The 22,046-nt window shown below is 43.0% G+C and overlaps 1 protein-coding gene across 1 annotated transcript in view; it reads right to left on the bottom strand.

Annotated features, from left to right (window-relative positions):
* Positions 1-1,540: 1,540 nt before the first annotated feature.
* xpr1a (xenotropic and polytropic retrovirus receptor 1a) overlaps positions 1,541-22,046 on the bottom strand; it is an 84,047-nt gene continuing 63,541 nt past the window's right edge. The window contains exons 12-15 of the mRNA XM_025902866.1: positions 7,725-7,891; positions 7,510-7,649; positions 7,196-7,420; positions 1,541-6,224 (exon numbers count right to left, since the gene is read on the bottom strand). Coding sequence (XP_025758651.1) covers positions 6,167-6,224; positions 7,196-7,420; positions 7,510-7,649; positions 7,725-7,891 — 590 coding nt within the window. The 3' untranslated portion in view covers positions 1,541-6,166. The remainder of the gene's footprint in view (positions 6,225-7,195; positions 7,421-7,509; positions 7,650-7,724; positions 7,892-22,046) is intronic.

The following is a 22,046-nucleotide window of genomic DNA, read 5'->3' as shown; positions in this document are numbered from 1 at the left end:
AAAGAGAAGTGGTCTACAAAAAAACTGCATACAGTAGATGACTGATGTCAGAAAAAGGGAAAAAGCTACAGAGCAAAGACCTGAAACAGGACCTGAGAGAACATCTGGCCTTTCAGTTGATCCATCTACTGTTCACCAAAGCTTGGTTAGAAATGGCTTCAGAGAAAATATGGATATAAAAAGGCAATTATTAAGGACGGGAACAGGAAGAAAAGGCGGAGGTATGCCAAATTACATAAGAACTGGAGCAAAAATCAGCAGTTGAGGCCGAATTTGACATTTTTGGTTAAAACCCCTTGTCTTTATGCCCAAATATGGCTATAGGCTGTGTCATGATCTGGGGCAGACTGAAGCCAGTGGTGTTGGGGATCTTGTCAAACTTGAAGGATTGATGAACAAATCAAAGTGCCAGATTGTAATCATGTAAAACCATCTGGAAGGCATCTGATTGTTAATGGCTTCATTTTTCAGCATGACAGTGACCCCAAACACACTGACAGTGCAGTAAAAGCATAGCTCAACAGAACAAAGACGGCCAACATCCAAAGAAGAGCTCTGGATGTCCTTTAAGGAGCCTGGAGAACTATTCCTGAACACTTGCAGAATTACAACAAAGCTGCACAACAGAGTTCAGACTGTGGTCATGCCAAATATTGACTTTAAGCTCATTAGAAATGCACAAACTCTGTTTGCCTTTTACACTGTTTGCACAAGCATCAATAAATTACTGGACCCCATTTTCGGAGCAAAATAGAAAGAAATTAGACTGTTGCACAACTCTGTATTTAAATAAGAATAATCATTGTCCACTTTTCCAACAAAACAAAATATAATGGGTCCAGTAGTCAGATTTTGTTACAAATTAGATCATTATTAAATGATGCTCAGAGGTATCTAGGTAAACTGGTCACATGACACGCTAAACGCTCCAGAAGAGCCATAAATCTGACGCAGTGCCGCGGTGGCTTCCAAGGTTAGGAATAAACATTTTTTCCCTGAGGGGGAGAAAAACTGCTGTGATGCTTCAGCTGGATTATGAGAGCTTTTTTACATGATGATTCAACAAAGTTCACTGTGTTCTCCTTGGATTTTTGTGGGGGCTTTCTCTCTGCCAACAAGCGTGATTTTTCATGCTTCTCAGAATGATTCATTTCTCCTGGTTGGCACGCTGAATGTGACGCCGTCTGTCTGCCCACTGGGAATTAAAAAAAAGAAAGAAAAGAGAGAAAGACCTCAAATCCCCAAAGGCTGCCAGCGCTGTTGGACAGACCTACTTAAGCACAAGAGCGGGTGAAGAATCAACTTCAAAACCGCACAATACAGTGCAGACATGAAACGAACACGAATCATAAAATGCAAAAGAAACCAAAGAACACTGTTAAAGTGCAAAAACTAACCGTAATGCATATGTGTTGAGGTTTATTTTTATATTCACAGAGCTGCATTGGGGCCCTGCTGCAGGGTGGAGACGCAGATCGCAGATAAAGGTTTGCAGAACAGAATATGTAGCAGCAGTTAAAAGAAGAGTCGAGAGGCCAAGTGAGCTTTAAAAATAATCGTGGTTTATAAAACCCAGATATGACAGGATCACCAAAGTGTATACAGAAATACAAATACCATCAGAAAAACCATCATAGAACAGTGTTATACACTCGACATGTACAAACTACTTTGTAAAAGGGACTCGGGGAGGATGGTTCAGCATGTAAGACATTTTCCCTTCATGTCTCTTTAAGTCACATTTAGCCACAATGTAGTTATTCTGTCATCTTTTTAAATTTTTAAGTGTCTTATCAAAGTAGAACATCCATCTACCAAACTACAGGTACTATCACGTTCAGCTAGTTTAGAGAAAAGGGTACAAACAACATCGAGGGAGGGGGGGATGCACAGATATCGAGCACTTTAACATTGTGAAGGTTTCAGCAGGCAGTGAAAACAAAACCTTCACTCGTGAGGGGAAAAAAAGAGGGATGTCAGGGCTTATCATCGTCTAACATCTGTACAAAATCACCCTGTTTTTTGTTTTTGTCAGCGGGTTACACACACTGAACATCTGCAGACAGACACTAATCACTAAAACATCTGTTTTTCTCACATCAAAGCACCTTGAAATGCTTCCAGTGAGCAGATAAAGATCCTTCATATTCAAGAAGTACACGGGCGGATCAGTTTAGCGGTATCTTGTTGTTGTGGTGTGGTTCCTCCCCGGACTGGGGTCTCGTCCTGTGCCCTCCCACAGTACTCTGCAGGGCGACTAACAACAATAGATATGATGTCCACAATATTTTCATGCACATTCACAAATGTATGAACAGCTTCAGCTTGAGGACGCTGGAGTCCGTCCCCCCACCTCGTCCTTCTCCTCGAGCCCCATTTATATCTAAATACGAAGGAATCACCAACAAGGTACGACTGATCACGTTCTCCATCTTTGTGGATTCGTTTTTTTTCTTCTATTTTTATACAAACACGTTTCAACAGATTTACACATGGAGGGGAAAAATAGAGTGCGGGATTGTGAACGATCAAAAATCTCCTCGTCGCCTCCAAAATACTGTTTGCTCTGGAGCAGAAATGGCAACGTATGAAATCAATCATTGTCAGTGGCTACAATGATTACTAATATACACATTATGTCAAATAAATTAACATCTATGTACAATGTAAAACAAAAAGCAGCATGCAGGCAAGACAACGGAGCCTTTTTACAAAACTATCTGCTGTAGTGTTTGTGCTCTCTGACACAAGAGAGAGGCAATGCGTGTGCGTGTGTGTGTGTCATGTTTAATGTGTGTATAAAGTCATGCTGTGTGTTTAAACGGACAGACACTCCATCCACCTTCTAAACTTTAAACAGATACGGCACAGTTTTACTTTCCAGCTTTTTCAAGTTCACATTAAGCTCATTGCACTCGGAGGCTTTTCAGCCACTATGAGGAGGAGAAAAAAGAGAAGAATCAGAAACAGGAGAGATTTCTGTAATAAATCGGTCTTGTAGCTCCCTGGTGGGTGGTGACACAGTGTAGCCACAGGGAGGAACAGCAGAGCGAGAGGGTCAAACACGCACACGTAGACGCCAGCGTTAAAGCGTCGCCATCGTTTCTCTGACAGCCAGGGGGCCTTTAACAGGAGAAGAAGCTTGAAACTTAAACCAGTGGCTGGTAATAGCATTGGCCAGACACGCAGCGCATTCATCTCAGCTGTTACTGACTACATTTTAAAATTAGTGAAGCAACGTTTAAGCTCAAGTGTGTGTTACAGAAGCAAAGACACCTGACTGTTCTCGTGGCTCAAAATTGTCACAGATCGTGGATAATGGTTACTATTGTTACAGCTTTAGATGTGAAGGGCTCGGGTTTAAGACCGGGAAGAGAGCGGGATCACAGAGGGCTTCTAGTATCATCCCAAGCAAGAGCGATTGCATCAGAAAGAGCATCCGGTGTAAAATCTGCACCAAATCAAGCATGCAGATCCATCCGCTGCGGCGGTCTCTCGGGAAATAAAGCCACAGCCGAAAGCTTTATTGTTAAAGAGCTGAGAACGAGCTTATTAAGTGTTTGACCACTGCCAAGTCCCCTGATGGTCTTAGAGGTAGCCCAGTTTTGTTTTGTTATTAATCATTATGGATTGTATTACCCGAACGAAACGACCGTTTACCTGCAGCTGGATGGAAAACCACCAAATCTGGCAACACTGCAGCGCCGCCGTCAGTAATCATGGGAATTCTGTTATTTTGGATGGGAGGCGAAACAACCATTACTCAGGACTACCATGGTCCGGAGAACCAATGCAATAGAAGGAGAACCAAATGAGTTCATATTAAGACAAGATGCAAAAACATGATCCGGCACATCGGTTTTAAAACTGACAGGACTCACTGAGCTCAGTGAAATCTAAAAGTGCTTTACCTGGGCCACGTTCCAGGGAACAGATTTAATGAAAACTTGAGTGAGAAACTGTGGATTTGATGTTTTAGAGACGTGATTAATCTAAACATTGGGTCAGTTACCGGGGCAACAGACTCTCTATAATTAAACTGCTCACTGACAGATTTTCTTTAAACAACTTTTGAGGTTTTCTCATTCGTGCAGTCAGTCTTAAAGCACCAAGTGGAACAGAAGCTGGTCCTTACAAACAGTCCAATCCCATTTATATGTTAGCTTGTTGTTTATTGTTAACGTGGCTGCTTTCATAATAAATCTGTCATCAGTGTAACAGCAGAGTCAGCGACCACGGATTTATTACCGGCTCTGCTCGATAGGATCCTTCTAGCTCTGTGGGCAGTCGGGAATCTGTCAGGTTGTCCATGAGATGCCGTGCACTGATACCTGACAGTGTGCATTACTGTAGTAATCACATTAGCTTTCACATCGGAGATGACAGGAAGATTTCAGCATCTTCAGCGACTTTCAGGTTCTGAAAGCATTTTAAAATAAGTTTGACACATCTGGAGTATCTGGATGTGTCCTGATTCCATTTCATTCTGAAATATGTTCACCTTTGGAAATGAAACTGTTAAATAGACTGTTCAATAAAACTGAACTGAATTGAATAGACGTCTACAAATAATTTATTTTCCACTGTAATTGTGCCAAACTCAGATATAGTTTGGTTGGATTCAGTTTAAGTAAAGAATGACTGAGTGGACACTGCTGACTTTGACCCCCTATTTGTTTTTCATTTACTTTTATGCTAAACGTCGTAGCCCACAGTCAAACCCATTATTGGCTGATGAGCGCTGCACTGATCACGGCTTAGTTTCCTCACACTCAGAGTTGATTTGAAGCAACTCCGATCTGCTTGTTCTGGACCCGAAAACCTAGAATTTGTTGAACCTGCTTTCTGGAACAGGACCGAGCTGATTGGCTGTACCTCTGCTTATGTCACTGTGATCTCCAGCCTGCGAGCAAACTTCAATCTGCTATTAAACGTTTGGTTTTCATATCAGTTGGCAGGCTTGTTAAAGGAAGCTACCCCAGCCACAGCCACATTCATAAAAAAGAAAACTTTGGTAATTAATGTAAAGAAAAGTAACGCATGTACATTTGCTGCAGTTAACAGGGCACGTTCACGCACTAATTAGAGGTCGGGGATAAACGAGGGTCCTAACTCTGAGCTCATTAAAAATGTGGCACAAGTTCAACCATGAAAAACATTCCAAACATTATAAAACACATTAACAATCATCGTGAGGATGCTCCAACTAGTCTGACTAGTATAAACAACAATGTAAAAGGACTTAACAACTACAACAGAGTAATAATGCACATCAAATATTACAAAGGAACTTCACAGACTTAGAAATGTTTGAATCAAAATTTCCCTTTTTGTGTACAAGTACAAGATTTTGTGTAATAAATGCACTTTTCCTGCAAGTGCCTCCAGGGTTGTGATTGCACACTGATGTTATTACAACTAAAAAATATTAAAAATTAAAAAAAACAAGGAGAGAGAGAGATGGTGTATAAAAAGAATCAACAAGCTGAAACCAGTTGATTTGTTCTGATATGCTGTGATATGCGTGTAGAGTCCTTCCTCCGGTTTGTGTTTGTTAGTCTTTTGATTGGCTTTGACTTCTCCCCGCTGATCCTAGTGTAGGTGTGCAAACAGTCGTCGGTAGCCTATTTTATGCAGCGTCTTCTAAACAAATTCAGGAAATAAAAGAAGAATCTACAGAAAAGTAAAAGACAGATATTAAAAAAAGTCAGTTTAAAAAAAAGCAGAGGATAATCCCCGGGCAGTGCGGTCTTATCTCGCCGGTTATGTGCAGAAGGTTTCCCTTGATGTCTGTCCATCTGTCTGACTGTGTGGCTGTTTGTCTGGGTGGCATTGGCTCTCCTCACCTGCAGCGATATTATACTATACTTGTGCTTCAGCGGGTCTATCTCTGTGTGTGTTTCTACATTATAGGTGTGTGTGTGTTGTTTCCATACTTATAAAGACCAACTGTACTTACAAGGACGTAAAGATGAGGTAAGTTTCCCAGAGCTGAGGACAGTGACTGACGGTCCTCACTTAAAGGTTTCTAGACTGAAGGGTAGGCCTACGCATTAACACTACGAGGGAGGAGCTTTGAGGTCAGGTGTTAGCGAACGAGGTCTTTATAAGTACAGTGTCGTAAAGTGTGTGTTTGTGTGTGTGTGTGTGTGCCGATGCTGTGGACTCAGCTGAAGGCCTCATCGTCAGTATCTTCAATTAGCACCTTGGTGTCCTTCTTCGATCTGAAATAAAGACGATTAAAAGAAGAAAATCAGACGATATCTGACAAAACCGAGACTTCATTTCACGTTGCGTTACTTATACATTACTAACTATTTAAAAAACTGCATGGACTGCTTTTTCATGCACTCAGTTGTCAGTATTGTCTTCACACAGGTCCATACACAAAAGCACCGGGCCACCTGCAGGAGCTGCTCGACCACTGAAACCCATGCCATGAAGCTCCTGGTGCACAGTTACTGTGCTGATGTTAATGGAGGTTTGGAGCTCTGCAGTAACTCTGTAACACTTTGTGACTTGAATTCAGACAAAGGCATATACAGCATTTAACAAACAAGAAAACACATGTCACAGTAATATTTTTTAAATCCTACATTTATTACCAATTTGACTTCTCTGAGAAGCTGGAAATTAATCAAGAATGACACTCAGCCACTAAAACTACTTTTGTGTTCAGGAATGAAAGTAAATCAGTGTAATTTTACATATTCATAAAAAAAGTTTTTTGTAAAACAGCAATAATTATATTTTAGCATTAAAAAGTATAATTTTTGCACATACAATTGGATTTTTGGTATCTCTTCATAGCTCAAACACCAGGATGTGGGAAAAGGTGAGTTCATATCCTGGGTTTCCTTGATTACGCCCATAGAAACAGAACATAAGGGACCTCAGCTGTACAGCCTGGTAATGCAACATAACATCTGAATACTTCCTCTACTGAAGGAACAACTATTTTTTTTTATTTCATTTGGGTGTAGTATCTTTTAACACATTTAATTAATGAAAAAATGTTCAGTGTGACAGTTTTATAATCTCCAGGAGCAACGACGAGGAAGAGGAATGTGTGATCCTTACATGTCTCATGTTTAATAGAAGCATAACTTTTTTCAGCTACAGTAATACCAGCTCTGCACTCTTCTTCAAAGTGAAATAAAAGTGCACCATGTCGGGCACACATATGGTTTCTTACTGTGAGGTGGACAGCAGGGGGCGTCGGAGCGACAGGCTGTGGGACCTCTTCCAGGTCTTCTTGCCCGAGCGGTTCCGGACTCCGTCCTCCTGGTCCATCATCTGTTCCAGCAGCGTCTGGTCGTCAGCGTTGAGTGGCGCCACAGAGATATCCCGAACCGCACGAAACTCACCGCAGTTGTTCAGGTGCTCGTTCTCCAGACGGAAGAAGTTCCACACAAAACGCCTGCAGTGAGGAAGGTGAGGAGGACGACACGAGTCACCGTGGGTGCTCTGCGAAGCTCGTCGTAAGGAACAAACTTTGTTCAGACCCACCTGAAGACCTCAAGAGGAGCCAGCACGGTGGCCAAGATGTCGCCCACAGAGTTGATCTTGGTCATTGTGATCAGAGAAATCTGGATCGTCCAAGCAAAACGCAGGATCACGTCTTCCACAATAGCACAGTAGTAGTAGGCCTGGACACAGAGCAGACGGGGTTAGTGGCTGTTTGGGTGTGACGCCATGGGCACGGGGATTAAACCAGTCGCTACCTTATGTGGATAAACGATTTCTTCTCTGAGGAAGATGTTTTCGCCAGCTCCACGATCAAACAGACCCCAGTCCATACGCAGATCCCAGATCAGTGTGTACAGGGAGCTGATGATTGAGGACACAATCAGCAGGTAGAAGAAGGTGTTGGCATCTGCGTGACTTTGCTCTGAAAGAAAACACACAAACACAACTTGTGTCAGAGGTTTGTATTCAAGAACTCCTCCGGTTTTAGCTGCAGTGAAGAGAAATGAAACTTGCAGCATCACCACTCAGAGCAGGGTCGCAACTTTTCTATTAGCACTTTTACCACTAGAGGGAGCCCTTCTGCCACGAGTAGAGCAGCATTGATTGATTAAGCAGAGACCCTTAGAGAGCTATAACACTTCAATGTTCACTTTTCATTATGCCTGCACTAAAATCTACACACTTGCAGCCCACAGCATAAAAAAGAGTGAAAAGGTGTTAAGGCTTGGTAAAGTAACCACGCTGTTTGGGCGAATCACCAAAACTAAATGGACATCTAAAACAAACAGTTTGTTTTTCATTTTCTTTAATCTGAACAGTTACATATGCCAACTAGAAAGCGAAAATTTCAGAAGAAATTTTATGTGTGCCTATGCCGCTGCTAATCTGTGTAGTTTTCCATTCATACGGCTACAGACAGCAAAACTCAGAAGAGCAGCCATTCTCCACCATGAATTATGGTAAAAACAAACACCGCTCGCGCCTCACAGATGACAGCTTACAGTTTTGGGTAAAGATGAGGTCACTTTGTACAGCCCGGATTTGCAGACGCTGTGCACACAGGTTCATAAGCAGAAGTCCCTCTGTACCACGGCAGACCCCGACAATGTTTGCACGAACACACTTTGAACCAGTACGTTATGGACCACTTTTCACACATGGTTGGTGTACCCTCCCAGCCAGCTGTAGCTTTTCAACTCACAGCCCGACACACACCCAAAAAACAGCCGAGAGAGCACAGACTACGCCCGAGAGGTGTGATTGCAGATGCCCCTCAGGTGGGTCCACCTCCCCTGCAGCGGCACTGCAGACCACGCCCCGCCACACATATCAAACACGTAAAATAAATATTTATGCACTTTTGCATTCACTTTTTGTTTTTTGTTATTTTTACACAGTGTTCTGAATGATGAACAATGGTCTACAGCCAATCTTGTGTATTATTATACAAACTTTGGTTGTAAGATTCAGATAACTATTTAATAAAAGCTAAATATTTTATACAGGGAGTGCAAAATTATTAGGCAAATGAGTATTTTGTCCACATCATCCTCTTCATGCATGTTGTCTTACTCCAAGCTGTATAGGCTCGAAAGCCTACTACCAATTAAGCATATTAGGTGATGTGCATCTCTGTAATGAGAAGGGGTGTGGTCTAATGACATCAACACCCTATATCAGGTGTGCATAATTATTAGGCAACCTCCTTTCCTTTGGCAAAATGGGTCAAAAGAAGGACTTGACAGGCTCAGAAAAGTCAAAAATAGTGAGATATCTTGCAGAGGGATGCAGCAGTCTTAAAATTGCAAAGCTTCTGAAGCGTGATCATCGAACAATCAAGCGTTTCATTCAAAATAGTCAACAGGGTCGCAAGAAGCGTGTGGAAAAACCAAGGCGCAAAATAACTGCCCATGAACTGAGAAAAGTCAAGCGTGCAGCTGCCAAGATGCCACTTGCCACCAGTTTGGCCATATTTCAGAGCTGCAACATCACTGGAGTGCCCAAAAGCACAAGGTGTGCAATACTCAGAGACATGGCCAAGGTAAGAAAGGCTGAAAGACGACCACCACTGAACAAGACACACAAGCTGAAACGTCAAGACTGGGCCAAGAAATATCTCAAGACTGATTTTTCTAAGGTTTTATGGACTGATGAAATGAGAGTGAGTCTTGATGGGCCAGATGGATGGGCCCGTGGCTGGACTGGTAAAGGGCAGAGAGCTCCAGTCCGACTCAGACGCCAGCAAGGTGGAGGTGGAGTACTGGTTTGGGCTGGTATCATCAAAGATGAGCTTGTGGGGCCTTTTCGGGTTGAGGATGGAGTCAAGCTCAACTCCCAGTCCTACTGCCAGTTTCTGGAAGACACCTTCTTCAAGCAGTGGTACAGGAAGAAGTCTGCATCCTTCAAGAAAAACATGATTTTCATGCAGGACAATGCTCCATCACACGCGTCCAAGTACTCCACAGCGTGGCTGGCAAGAAAGGGTATAAAAGAAGAAAAACTAATGACATGGCCTCCTTGTTCACCTGATCTGAACCCCATTGAGAACCTGTGGTCCATCATCAAATGTGAGATTTACAAGGAGGGAAAACAGTACACCTCTCTGAACAGTGTCTGGGAGGCTGTGGTTGCTGCTGCACGCAATGTTGATGGTGAACAGATCAAAACACTGACAGAATCCATGGATGGCAGGCTTTTGAGTGTCCTTGCAAAGAAAGGTGGCTATATTGGTCGCTGATTTGTTTTTGTTTTGTTTTTGAATGTCAGAAATGTATATTTGTGAATGTGGAGATGTTATATTGGTTTCACTGGTAAAAATAAATAATTGAAATGGGTATATATTTGTTTTTTGTTAAGTTGCCTAATAATTATGCACAGTAATAGTCACCTGCACACACAGATATCCCCCTAAAATAGCTAAAACTAAACACAAACTAAAAACTACTTCCGAAAACATTCAGCTTTGATATTAATGTGTTTTTTGGGTTCATTGAGAACATGGTTGTTGTTCAATAATAAAATTATTCCTCAAAAATACAACTTGCCTAATAATTCTGCACTCCCTGTATGAGAGTAAGAAAGAAAAGTATATCTTTGTGTCCACCTTTCTCTGTTAATGCCCTACCTGGCCCCCTGGCAAAAGCTTTGCTAGATCCGCCCCTGCACAGTTACCAGCTGTCAGCTAAATAAAAAAAGGAGCTTGGTGTTTATTTCTCTCAGAAACAGTTCATAACTTCCCTTCAACTCATTCATGTCACCTAAAAAAAAGGTAAACCTGTTTCTCCATCACCAGTTCAGCTCTGATGATTCAGTAAGGTCATCTCCTGGTTTTGACCAGCCGCTTCTACAGCTGTGGCTCCAGCAAACATCAGCTGATACTAGAAATTAAAATCAAATGAATTCTAACAACAGCTGATCAAGCTTAAACGTGCTGCTGTTGTTTAGCGCGATAAACAAACAAGAGAGAAAAGCCGATCATTGATCAGTTTCATGACTGAAGTTTGAACAGGCGAGAGAATGACAGGGGAGGCTGTCATAAAGTTCAACATCAGTAACTTAGCGGGCACACAGCTGTATAGAAACTCCATCGTGCTAGCTACCACGCAGTACGAGTTATTATAACTGATTGTAAAAAGTCAGCACAACGAAAATAAACTACACCTAAACTCGGTTTATATCTGACCCAAATAGAGTGCAGGTCATAACTTCTTACCTGAAATTCAGTTCACCTCACGCTCCGACCGGCAGCCGCCTGCTTCTCCTGCCTTCGGTTTCCCTGATCCACGATCTACCACCGGTCGATCGGCGGTCGCCTCGCCGCCTCGTTCCCCGCATGTTCTTTCTGACACACACCGGTGGATAGCTGCCCTCGGTTGTAGCTCCGCGTCAGCGACTACCAAACAACTCAGTTATTTTTTCCACATCGACCAGCATCTGGACAATCCACCGCCTTTCACTGTTTGTACCGTTACTAAAAAAAAAACCCTCATCGGCTCATAAAAACGAAAAATAAGTCCAGCTATGACCCTGAGTCAAAAAGACAGCCAGCTCGGGTTAGCTAGCTACCTGTCTAGCTCTTTGCAGGCACCGAAAACATCAGAGCTAATATGGGATGTCTTGGTAACACGAGCAGATATTTGAAGTTTACATCTGGCCAATCCACCACCTTTCACTGTTTATACCGTTACTAAAATGAATAAATAAATAAATCATCGGTCCATATAAACGAAAAATAAGTCCAGCTAAAACACATACTGTCGGCGAGCGACCGGGTGCTGACACGAGTTTCACCCGCCTCAATATAAGCCAAGCCTGGGTGCTTTTTCACGAAGGGTCGCTAGCGGTGCTAGCTAACTATGCTAGCGGCGCTAGCTAGCTAGCCGGCTATCAGCAACACATAAGAGAACTGCTGCTAAATAAACTACACCTAAACTCTGTTTATATCTGACCCAAATAGAGTGCAGGTCATAACTTCTTACCTGAAATTCAGTTCACCTCACGCTCCTGCCTTCGCTTTCCCTGATCCACGATTGACCTCCGCGTTAGCAAACACCGGTCGATCGGCGGTCGCGGCATGTCCTTTCTGTCATACACCGGTGGATAGCTGCCCACTGTTGTAGCTCCGCGTTATAGCACCACCAAACAACTCAGTTATTTTTTCCACATCCAACTGTAACTCCGATTCTATGCGAGCATTTGCGAGAGACCGGGGAGGTGAAACGACAGAGAGAGTCCCCTCGCTATCCATTTGCAGCCAAGTGCGGCAGCTAGCTAGGTAGCCGGCTAGCTGTCAGGCAGGACCGACGTTGTCAGAGCACTGTCGCTAAATATGGGATGTCTTGATAAAACAAGCAGATATTTGAAGTTTACACACCTACATTCTCGCCTGAAAATATCTTAAAAGTTTATTTTGTGACCTAGAAACACGAATAAAAGACATATAAAACGAAGTGGTGGCCGCCATTGTTCACTCTGTAGAGGCGTGCTATGAATTGTGGGATATGGAGTTTTCAACACAAGGATAAAATCTTTTCGGCTGTACTACTCCCGGTATACCACTAGAGAGAGCCAAGACACCACAAATGAAGTCTGTTTCTATGGTGCCAAAAGCAGAATCTTTCTCAGGAGCCTAGAAATTGGCCTAAATTTGCACTAAAATCTAAATATTTCAAAAACTATAAAAGTTATAAACACCAAAAGTCACACCATACTAGCCCAGCTCCAGCCGCACAAAATGATGTAACATATGTACCCCTATTGTCAAAACTGTTTGGCAGAGGAGCGCGGGAAAATTTTCACTAAAATATTAATATTTAAAAAACTATAATATTCATAAACACCAAAAGTCATAGCACACCATTCCAGATCCAGCCGCACAAAATGAGGTAACATATATGAAGCTTGTCCAAAAACTGCGGGTCGAGATACACCGCAAAATTTCAGGCGGAAAAAGGAAAATAATAATAATAATAATGATAAGAACTAGAAAGCGAAAATTTCAGAAGAAATTTTATGTGTGCCTATGCCGCTGGTAATCAGTGTAGTTTGCCATTCATACGGCTACAGAGAGCAAAACTCAGCAGAGCAGCCATTCTCCACCATGAATTATGATAAAAACAAACACCGCTCGCGCCTCACAGATGACAGCTTACAGTTTTGGGTAAAGATGAGGTGACTTCGTACAGCCCCGATTTGCAGACGCTGTGCACAGAGGTTCATGAGCAGAAGTCCCATTGTATCACGGCAGACCCCGACAATGTTTGCATGAACATGCTTTGAAGCATTACGTTATGGACCACTTTTCACACATGGTTGGTGTACCCACACAGGCAGCCGTAGCTTTTCAACTCATAGCCCAACACACACCCAAAAAACAGCCAAGAGAGCACAGACTTTACACCCGTGGGTCCACCTCCCCTGCAGCGGCACTGCAGACCATGCCCCGACACACACATCAAACACATAAAATAAATATGTATGCACTTTCGCATTCACTTTTTGTTTTTTGTTATTTTTACACAGTGTTCTGAATGATGAACAATGGTCTACAGCCAATCTTGTGTATTATTATACAAACTTTGGTTGTAAGATTCAGATAACTATTTAATAAAAGCTAAATATTTTATATGAGAGTAAGAAAGAAAAGTATATCTTTGTGTCCACCTTTCCCTGTTAATGCCCTACCTGGCCCCCTGGCAAAAGCTTTGCTAGATCCGCCCCTGCACAGTTACCAGCTGTCAGCTACACAAAAAAAGGAGCTTGGTGTTTACAGGGAGTGCAGAATTATTAGGCAAATGAGTATTTTGTCCACATCATCCTCTTCATGCATGTTGTCTTACTCCAAGCTGTATAGGCTCGAAAGCCTACTACCAATTAAGCATATTAGGTGATGTGCATCTCTGTAATGAGAAGGGGTGTGGTCTAATGACATCAACACCCTATATCAGGTGTGCATAATTATTAGGCAACTTCCTTTCCTTTGGCAAAATGGGTCAAAAGAAGGACTTGACAGGCTCAGAAAAGTCAAAAATAGTGAGATATCTTGCAGAGGGATGCAGCAGTCTTAAAATTGCAAAGCTTCTGAAGCGTGATCATCGAACAATCAAGCGTTTCATTCAAAATAGTCAACAGGGTCGCAAGAAGCGTGTGGAAAAACCAAGGCGCAAAATAACTGCCCATGAACTGAGAAAAGTCAAGCGTGCAGCTGCCAAGATGCCACTTGCCACCAGTTTGGCCATATTTCAGAGCTGCAACATCACTGGAGTGCCCAAAAGCACAAGGTGTGCAATACTCAGAGACATGGCCAAGGTAAGAAAGGCTGAAAGACGACCACCACTGAACAAGACACACAAGCTGAAACGTCAAGACTGGGCCAAGAAATATGTCAAGACTGATTTTTCTAAGGTTTTATGGACTGATGAAATGAGAGTGAGTCTTGATGGGCCAGATGGATGGGCCCGTGGCTGGATTGGTAAAGGGCAGAGAGCTCCAGTCCCACTCAGACGCCAGCAAGGTGGAGGTGGAGTACTGGTTTGGGCTGGTATCATCAAAGATGAGCTTGTGGGGCCTTTTCGGGTTGAGGATGGAGTCAAGCTCAACTCACAGTGCTACTGCCAGTTTCTGGAAGACACCTTCTTCAAGCAGTGGTACAGGAAGAAGTCTGCATCCTTCAAGAAAAACATGATTTTCATGCAGGACAATGCTCCATCACACGCGTCCAAGTACTCCACAGCGTGGCTGGCAAGAAAGGGTATAAAAGAAGAAAAACTAATGACATGGCCTCCTTGTTCACCTGATCTGAACCCATTGAGAACCTGTGGTCCATCATCAAATGTGAGATTTACAAGGAGGGAAAACAATACACCTCTCTGAACAGTGTCTGGGAGGCTGTGGTTGCTGCTGCACGCAATGTTGATGGTGAACAGATCAAAACACTGACAGAATCCATGGATGGCAGGCTTTTGAGTGTCCTTGCAAAGAAAGGTGGCTATATTGGTCGCTGATTTGCTTTGGTTTTGTTTTTGAATGTCAGAAATGTATATTTGTGAATGTGGAGATGTTATATTGGTTTCACTGGTAAAAATAAATAATTGAAATGGGTATATATTTGTTTTTTGTTAAGTTGCCTAATAATTATGCACAGTAATAGTCACCTGCACACACAGATATCCCCCTAAAATAGCTAAAACTAAAAACTACTTCCAAAAACTTTCAGCTTTGATATTAATGAGTTTTTTGGGTTCATTTAGAACATGGTTGTTGTTCAATAATAAAATTATTCCTCAAAAATACAACTTGCCTAATAATTCTGCACTCCCTGTATTTGTCTGTCAAAAATAGTTCATAACTTCCCTTCAACTTATTCATGTCACCTAAAGAGTAAACCTGTTTCTCCATCACCAGTTCAGCTCTGATGATTCAGTAAGGACATCTCCCGTTTTTACAGCTGTAGCTCCAGCAAACATCAGCTGATACCAGAAATTAAAAGCAAATGAATTCTAACAACAGCTGATCAAGCTTAAACGTGCTGCTGTTGTTTTGCGCGATAAACAAACAAGAGAGAAACGCCGATCATTGATCAGTTTCATGACTGAAGTTTCAACAGGCGAGAGAATGACAGGGGAGGCTGTCATAAAGTTCAACATGCGCACACAGCTGTATAGAAACTCCGTCGTGCTAGCTAGAACGCAGTACGAGTTATTGTAAGTGACTGAAAAAGTCAGCACAACGAAAATAAACTACACCTAAACTCGGTTTATATCTGACCGAAATAGAGTGCAGTTCATAACTTCTTACCTGAAATTCAGTTCACCTCACGCTCCTGCCTTCGCTTTCCCTGATCCATGATTGACCACCGCGTTAGCAATCGCCTGCCCGGCCTCGTATGTCTCGTTGGCGGCATGTCCTTTCTGTCACACACCGGTGGATAGCTGCCCTCTGTTGTAGCTCCACCACCAAACAACTCAGTTATTTTTTCCACATCGACAAGCATCATCGGCCCATATAAACGAAAAATAAGTCCAGCTAAGACACAGACCCTTGCCGAGCGATCGGGCGATTAAACAAATTTTAGCCACCTCACTATCAGCCAAGCCTGGGTGGTTTTTCACGAAGGGTCGCTAGCCGCGCTAGCTAGCTAAGCTAGCGGCGCTAGCTAGCTAGCCAGCCGGCTATCAGCAACACGTAAGAGAACTGTTGCTAAATAAACTACACCTAAACTCGGTTTATATCTGACCCAAATACAGTGCAGGTCATAACTTCTTACCTGAAATTCAGTTCACCTCACGCTCCTGCCTTCGCTTTCCCTGATCCACGATTGACCTCCGCGTTAGCAAACACCGGTCGCCTGCCTCGTATGTCTCATTCGCGGCATATCCTTTCTGTCATACACCGGTGGATAGCTGCCCACTGTTGTAGCTCCGCGTTATAGCACCACCAAACAACTCAGTTATTTTTTCCACATCCAGCTGTAACTCCGATTCTATGCGAGCATTTGCGAGAGACCGGGGAGGTGAAACGACAGAGAGAGTCCCTCGCTATCCATTTGCAGCCAAGTGCGGCAGCTAGCTAGGTAGCCGGCTAGCTGTCAGACAGGACCGACGTAGTCAGAGCACTGTCGCTAAATATGGGATGTCTTGATAAAACAAGCAGATATTTGAAGTTTACACACCTACATTCTCGCCTGAAAATATCTTAAAAGCTTATTTTGTGACCTAGAAACACGAATAAAAGACATATAAAACGAAGTGGTGGCCGCCATTGTTCACTCTGTAGAGGCGTGCTATGAATTGTGGGATATGGAGTTTTCAACACAAGGATAAATCTTTTCGGCTGTACTACTCCCGGTATACCACTAGAGAGAGCCAAGACACCACAAATGAAGTCTGTTTATTTGGCGCCAAAAGATGAATTGGCCTAAATTTGCACTAAAATATTAATATTTAAAAAACTATAAAAGTTATAAACACCAAAAGTCATAACATAATAGTCCAGCTCCAGCCGCACAAAATGATCTAACATATGTAACCCTAATGTCAAAACTGTTTGGCAGAGGAGCGCGGGAAAATTTTCACTAAAATATTAATATTTAAAAAACTATAAAATTCATAAACACCAAAAGTCATAGCACACCATTCCAGATCCGGCCGCACAAAATGAGGTAACATATATGAAGCTTGTCTCAAAACTGCGAGGCGAGATTCGCTGCAAAATTTCAGGCGGAAACTGGAGAATAATAATAATAATAAATCCGACGAATAGTAATATGTGTGCCTCTTTCCATAGGCACACATAATAATAAATCCGACGAATAGTAATATGTGTGCCTCTTGGCATAGGCACACATAATAATAAGCGCCAGTTAGAGCGCCACCTAGTGGGAACAGGAAAGATCAACTTTTGTCCTCTTCACAGGTTCATTACATGCACCCCAAAGGTCATCTGCATTAACTTCGACCCCGATGATGCCTTACTGTGAAAATTGTGAGTTTTTATTTAAGACCACGCCCTGTTGGCATGGTGATTCGCCATGAACTGGTAAGCTGCCGATGAGGAGCTAGGAAAGCTTCTAAAGTCATGAAATTTGGCCCACGCCTCAAACGCGATGAAGGCTGTCATGTTTTATTGGTTTTTTCCGTGGGTGTGGGAAAATGGCTCTATAGCGCCACCTGCAAAATGTAAATGTGGTTTAAAGAGTGGTTTTAGGGACTCTTGAAAATGTACATAGCATGTCAGTTTGCACTTTTTATGGGGCAGTTGTGTCAAAGGTCAAGGGGAGCCGTGAAAACTGTGTTTAAATGTACTTATGTGGTACATGTAGTTTTGACTTTCGCTGCCATGATGCCAGGTCTCTCTTGGAAATGAGATTTTTAATCTCAATGAGTTTTTTCACCTGGATAAATAAAGGACCAACATTTGCCCAGGTTCCTGCAGAGACGGGCACCCACCGGTCTTTGCAGGATCAAGGGGGAATCTTCAAAGAGTAAAACAGCAAAAGAGCATAGGAGTGGTTATATATGATACACAGGTCTCCAGTCTGTCAGAGACAGACCCATAGAGGTCTTTGGGCTGTGAGAACTCAGGCAAACACACGGCACTTTTAACCTTCACACACTCACACTCCGATGGATACAGCAAAGAGCACTTATGGGATGCAGTATCCTACCCAAGGATACTTCCCCATGTAGGTTGGAGGAGCCAAGGTTGAACCACTGACTTCTTAGTAAAGGAAGCCAAGACCTCCTTGCTGTAAGGTGATGATGCTAAATAAAACAGGACCTGATGTTATGACAGTAGATTTTTTTCTCTAAAAAACAAAAGTTGTAAGTCCTAAAAAACCCCCACTCTCTCTGCCTCCTGAGACATGAATGAAGGATTAATCGTGATAATTCTTATTTGTTAAAGTGCTCTCAGCTGTGGGCTGTACAACAATCTGCAGTTAGTTTACAGCTGTTTGATGTGCTGCATAATGTCACAGTGTTTTTATAGCGGCGCTCAGCAGCGCCCGCGTGTCTCTGTGGGAGCCGTGCGGATGTGATTTTCTTGTTCCTCAGTGGGCGCCGATGTATAAATCAGCACCCGATGGCCTTTCACATCGACTCGCACAGACACAGACGGCAGCCACCAGGCAGAGATCGGGCTCGCTCTCATTTGTCATAGTCACTGTTCTACGTGCCGCCAGCCTACGAGACGCCAGGGATCAGAGCCGGGACAACGGAGAATTACTGCTGCGCTGTTTTGTTAACTGCTGCCTCCATTGTGCTGTTTGCTGCATCAGCTGAGCGACGGGATGGAACCGGTCCCTACGGCCACACCGAGGTCTCCCAGCTGTAGATTAAACTTAGTCCCGGACAATAGACTCTTTTCACTGGAGAATATCCACCGATGTGATTTCCTTTAGCTTTAACGTACTGAGGTATTTAACCGTCCACTCCCTGATGCTGTTTTTCCACAAGGATGGGTCGCTGTTGGACCATTAAGAGGTCAACCATGGTGGGATGGGCATTGATTGAATTGGTCAGGATGGGCTAACGGTGGTTACTGGCTCCTGTCACACACACTCAATCTCTATTTACCTTTCAAACACACACACTGTTGTTGTCATGGCCAGTCGTGCTGATAAAGACAGAGCACATCTTTTGCAGAGGTCAAGTTCCAAAAGAGGGAAACGACTTGCAAACAACAACAATGGCTGCTGCTGAATTATTTTTCAGCTTTTCCTTTTCACTGTTAAGAGTCCAGCACTCGTCCTCACAGCGTGGTTTGTTTTCGATTCTTGCTCATCTGAGCGTTTTAGTTCTTTTTCACCTTGTGTCACATGTTTTTGGTTTAGTTAGCAGTTAAAAACACAGACAGATGCAGGCCAAGGATTCCACACTGAGCAAACTATGAAGGCGTGAAACATGAAGGTAGGCAGAAGGTTAATGTGGAAATAGACAGCTCCCCCCACACTTCCCCTCCCATGGTGCAGTCACAAAGGCCAGATAACCTTAGATATTGAAACACCAACTAATTCTTCATCTTTTGGTTATTCCCTTTTGGAGCTTCCATCTCACCCCATCCGTTGTGAGGATGCACACCAATCCTCCATGAATCTTCTGTGTGACCTTCTCTTTTCCTCCTGCCTGATAAATCCACCGTCCCTCCGACTGTATTGGGGTGATTAGAACTTTTGAACTTTCTCCAGAGCCCTCCTCCTCAGTCCTATCCCACCGTCCTCATGTGTCACTCAGCCTGTTCAACTATTTCTTTTTCTTTGATAAAAGCGTTTCAACATTTAAATCTTAGAATCATGTCTCTCTGTCGTGTCCTCACCTCCCTCTGGTTCTTCCAACACCCAGAGTAACATCTGGTGTCTGACAGGACTGCACAGTGAAACAGAGGAGCTGATCTAAAAGTCCACGGCATCATTATTATACAGGTAATACATTTATTTCATAATAAAGGTGAAAGCAAATAACTTTTCAAACAGTGTATCATGAGCGTTTAAATTGTTGGAGACAGTTAACTACATTGGCTGGTTATCACCTTACATGTGTTTTCAGTAGGGCCGATTTCCCCTTTGGTTTTACTATTAAGAGCCTCTGTCATTTATTCTAGGCCTCACTTATCCAGCATCACCAGTAGGAAGCTTAAAAAGAAGTCTAGAGGCCCAAAAGTACTGGTCCAAAGAGATAACACGATATTTAAAATGAGAGAAAAGACCAACAATGATATTTTTTTCTTTAATACGTCATTAATGATCTGATGTATCTTGTGCCCTGCTGGAGAGAAACTTACAGCCTCACTCTATGAATAAACCATGTAAAACATAATTCGATCAGATACAACAGCACAATGCTTTTCAAGTATTAATGCATAAGTACAAACAACCTAATACTACTGTAGTATTATATGATAACAAATACAGTCCCAGCGGTCAGTTTTAGGTGCTTTTAGTTTGAATATTTTATAGAGATTTTCAGATAATACCTTTGTGTTCAGAGCAGGGTTTAAAATGCCATTTTTAGTGTTGTCTCCGTGCTTTCAGATAAATCAAGGATCTGAGTGCTTATTCAACTCCAGCTCAGACTTCTTCCAACCTAATATGTTACTTACAGCTTTATTTTAATTATTTTACCTGTTAGCTCCATCTCAACATGTGCACAGAAGATGCACTTTATCAGATTTCCACCTTGTATCTGAATCGAGATGTGCTTTACTGATAATAACAAGAGTCTGCTTTTTGGGCTTAGCAGGGGTGAATCGGAGTTCAAACAGATGGCGAGAGAGAGAGAGGGTTTGACCCAAAGCAGAGCTTTTATCTGTTTTCGGTAAACGTGAGTGTGTGTTTGACAAGCGCTGTGTCGGTGTGTGTGCTGCAATTCCTCTCCTGATAATGAACGAGGGGTCAGTACCTGAAATTAAGTTATAAAAGCTGTCAGTTCAGGCCTCATCTCTATTCCAGCAGAGTCCGGCAGGCATGCGTTCAGCCCGGGGCTGGTAATTACACTCTCCTCTCCTCTCCTCTCCTCTCCTCCATTATTTCCGTTTTGATATCTTTTAAATCTTAGTATCTCCTCCCTTTCGTGTCCTCACTTGCCCCTGCTGCACCCTTGCTTTCTCTCCAACCTCTTCCCATCATATTTCACATTTTACTTTCCTCTCAGCTTCTCGCTTCTAAATTTACGGATTCTTCTCTGCAGCCGTCTCAGTCCGTGTCCACCCGTCACCACCACAGTTAACCTCACACACAGACCCACAGGAGTCGTGTTCCTCAGGGTTATTTTAGATGTTTTACAGGATTTGGTGTTACAGATGGAGGGATCTCTTTAAAACCATGCCTGCAATGACTCTACACTGCACTTTGTGGTTTACCTTTAACATCACATTTTCCCGTCTCCAAACAACATTTCCCTGGCTAGCACAGGGCTGCGTTTCTCGTTCTGACCGTGAAACATCGTTTTCTTCTGCCTTTGCCTTCCCTTTGGATAAATCCCAAGAATTTAAATTAGCATTAGGCCTGCAACTCCTCTGCATCTCAAACAGTGATAAGTCTCAAGCTGCTGTACATAAAGCAGATCCCGTATTGATCCCGAGAAAAGCAGCTGCTTTACTGTCAGGCCTCAGTGCAGCTACAGTTTGGGAACTCTGCCCACACCAGGAAATCCTCCAGCATCTCTCAGGTTACAGGCCTCAGAGCCTCTGCTGAGATTACAGTTTCATGACAGTGTCCAATCAGCTGCTCACAGCAGTGAGCTGTTTCCTCTGAGGGGAGGAATCTGCTCAGCTTTGCTGAATCACATTAAAAAATATGATCCAACACACACAGATTACTTATTTAATTTCCAATGCCACATTCCACTTTGGCCCATATAGACCACAGAGGAGACTGTGCCTCTTAATTTTGCAGATTTAGATCAGCAAATGGAAGCACAGGCCAATGAACACCACTCAGCCCTCTATAGAGAATCCTGTGATTTATTTCCTTCATTTTGCTTCCCGGAGTTCTGTGTGGGCAGTTCCAGGAACCGGCGAGGTGATGTGGCAGTGAGGTCACAATGAAAGCGTTAGCGATGAAGGTGACACATCCACTCGCA

This window comes from Oreochromis niloticus, linkage group LG23 (genome assembly GCF_001858045.2).
Source record: "Oreochromis niloticus isolate F11D_XX linkage group LG23, O_niloticus_UMD_NMBU, whole genome shotgun sequence".
NCBI classification, from domain to species: Eukaryota; Metazoa; Chordata; class Actinopteri; order Cichliformes; family Cichlidae; genus Oreochromis; species Oreochromis niloticus.
The sequence above is the reverse complement of the archived record's forward strand: the minus strand, read 5'-3'. Positions and strand labels throughout refer to the sequence as shown.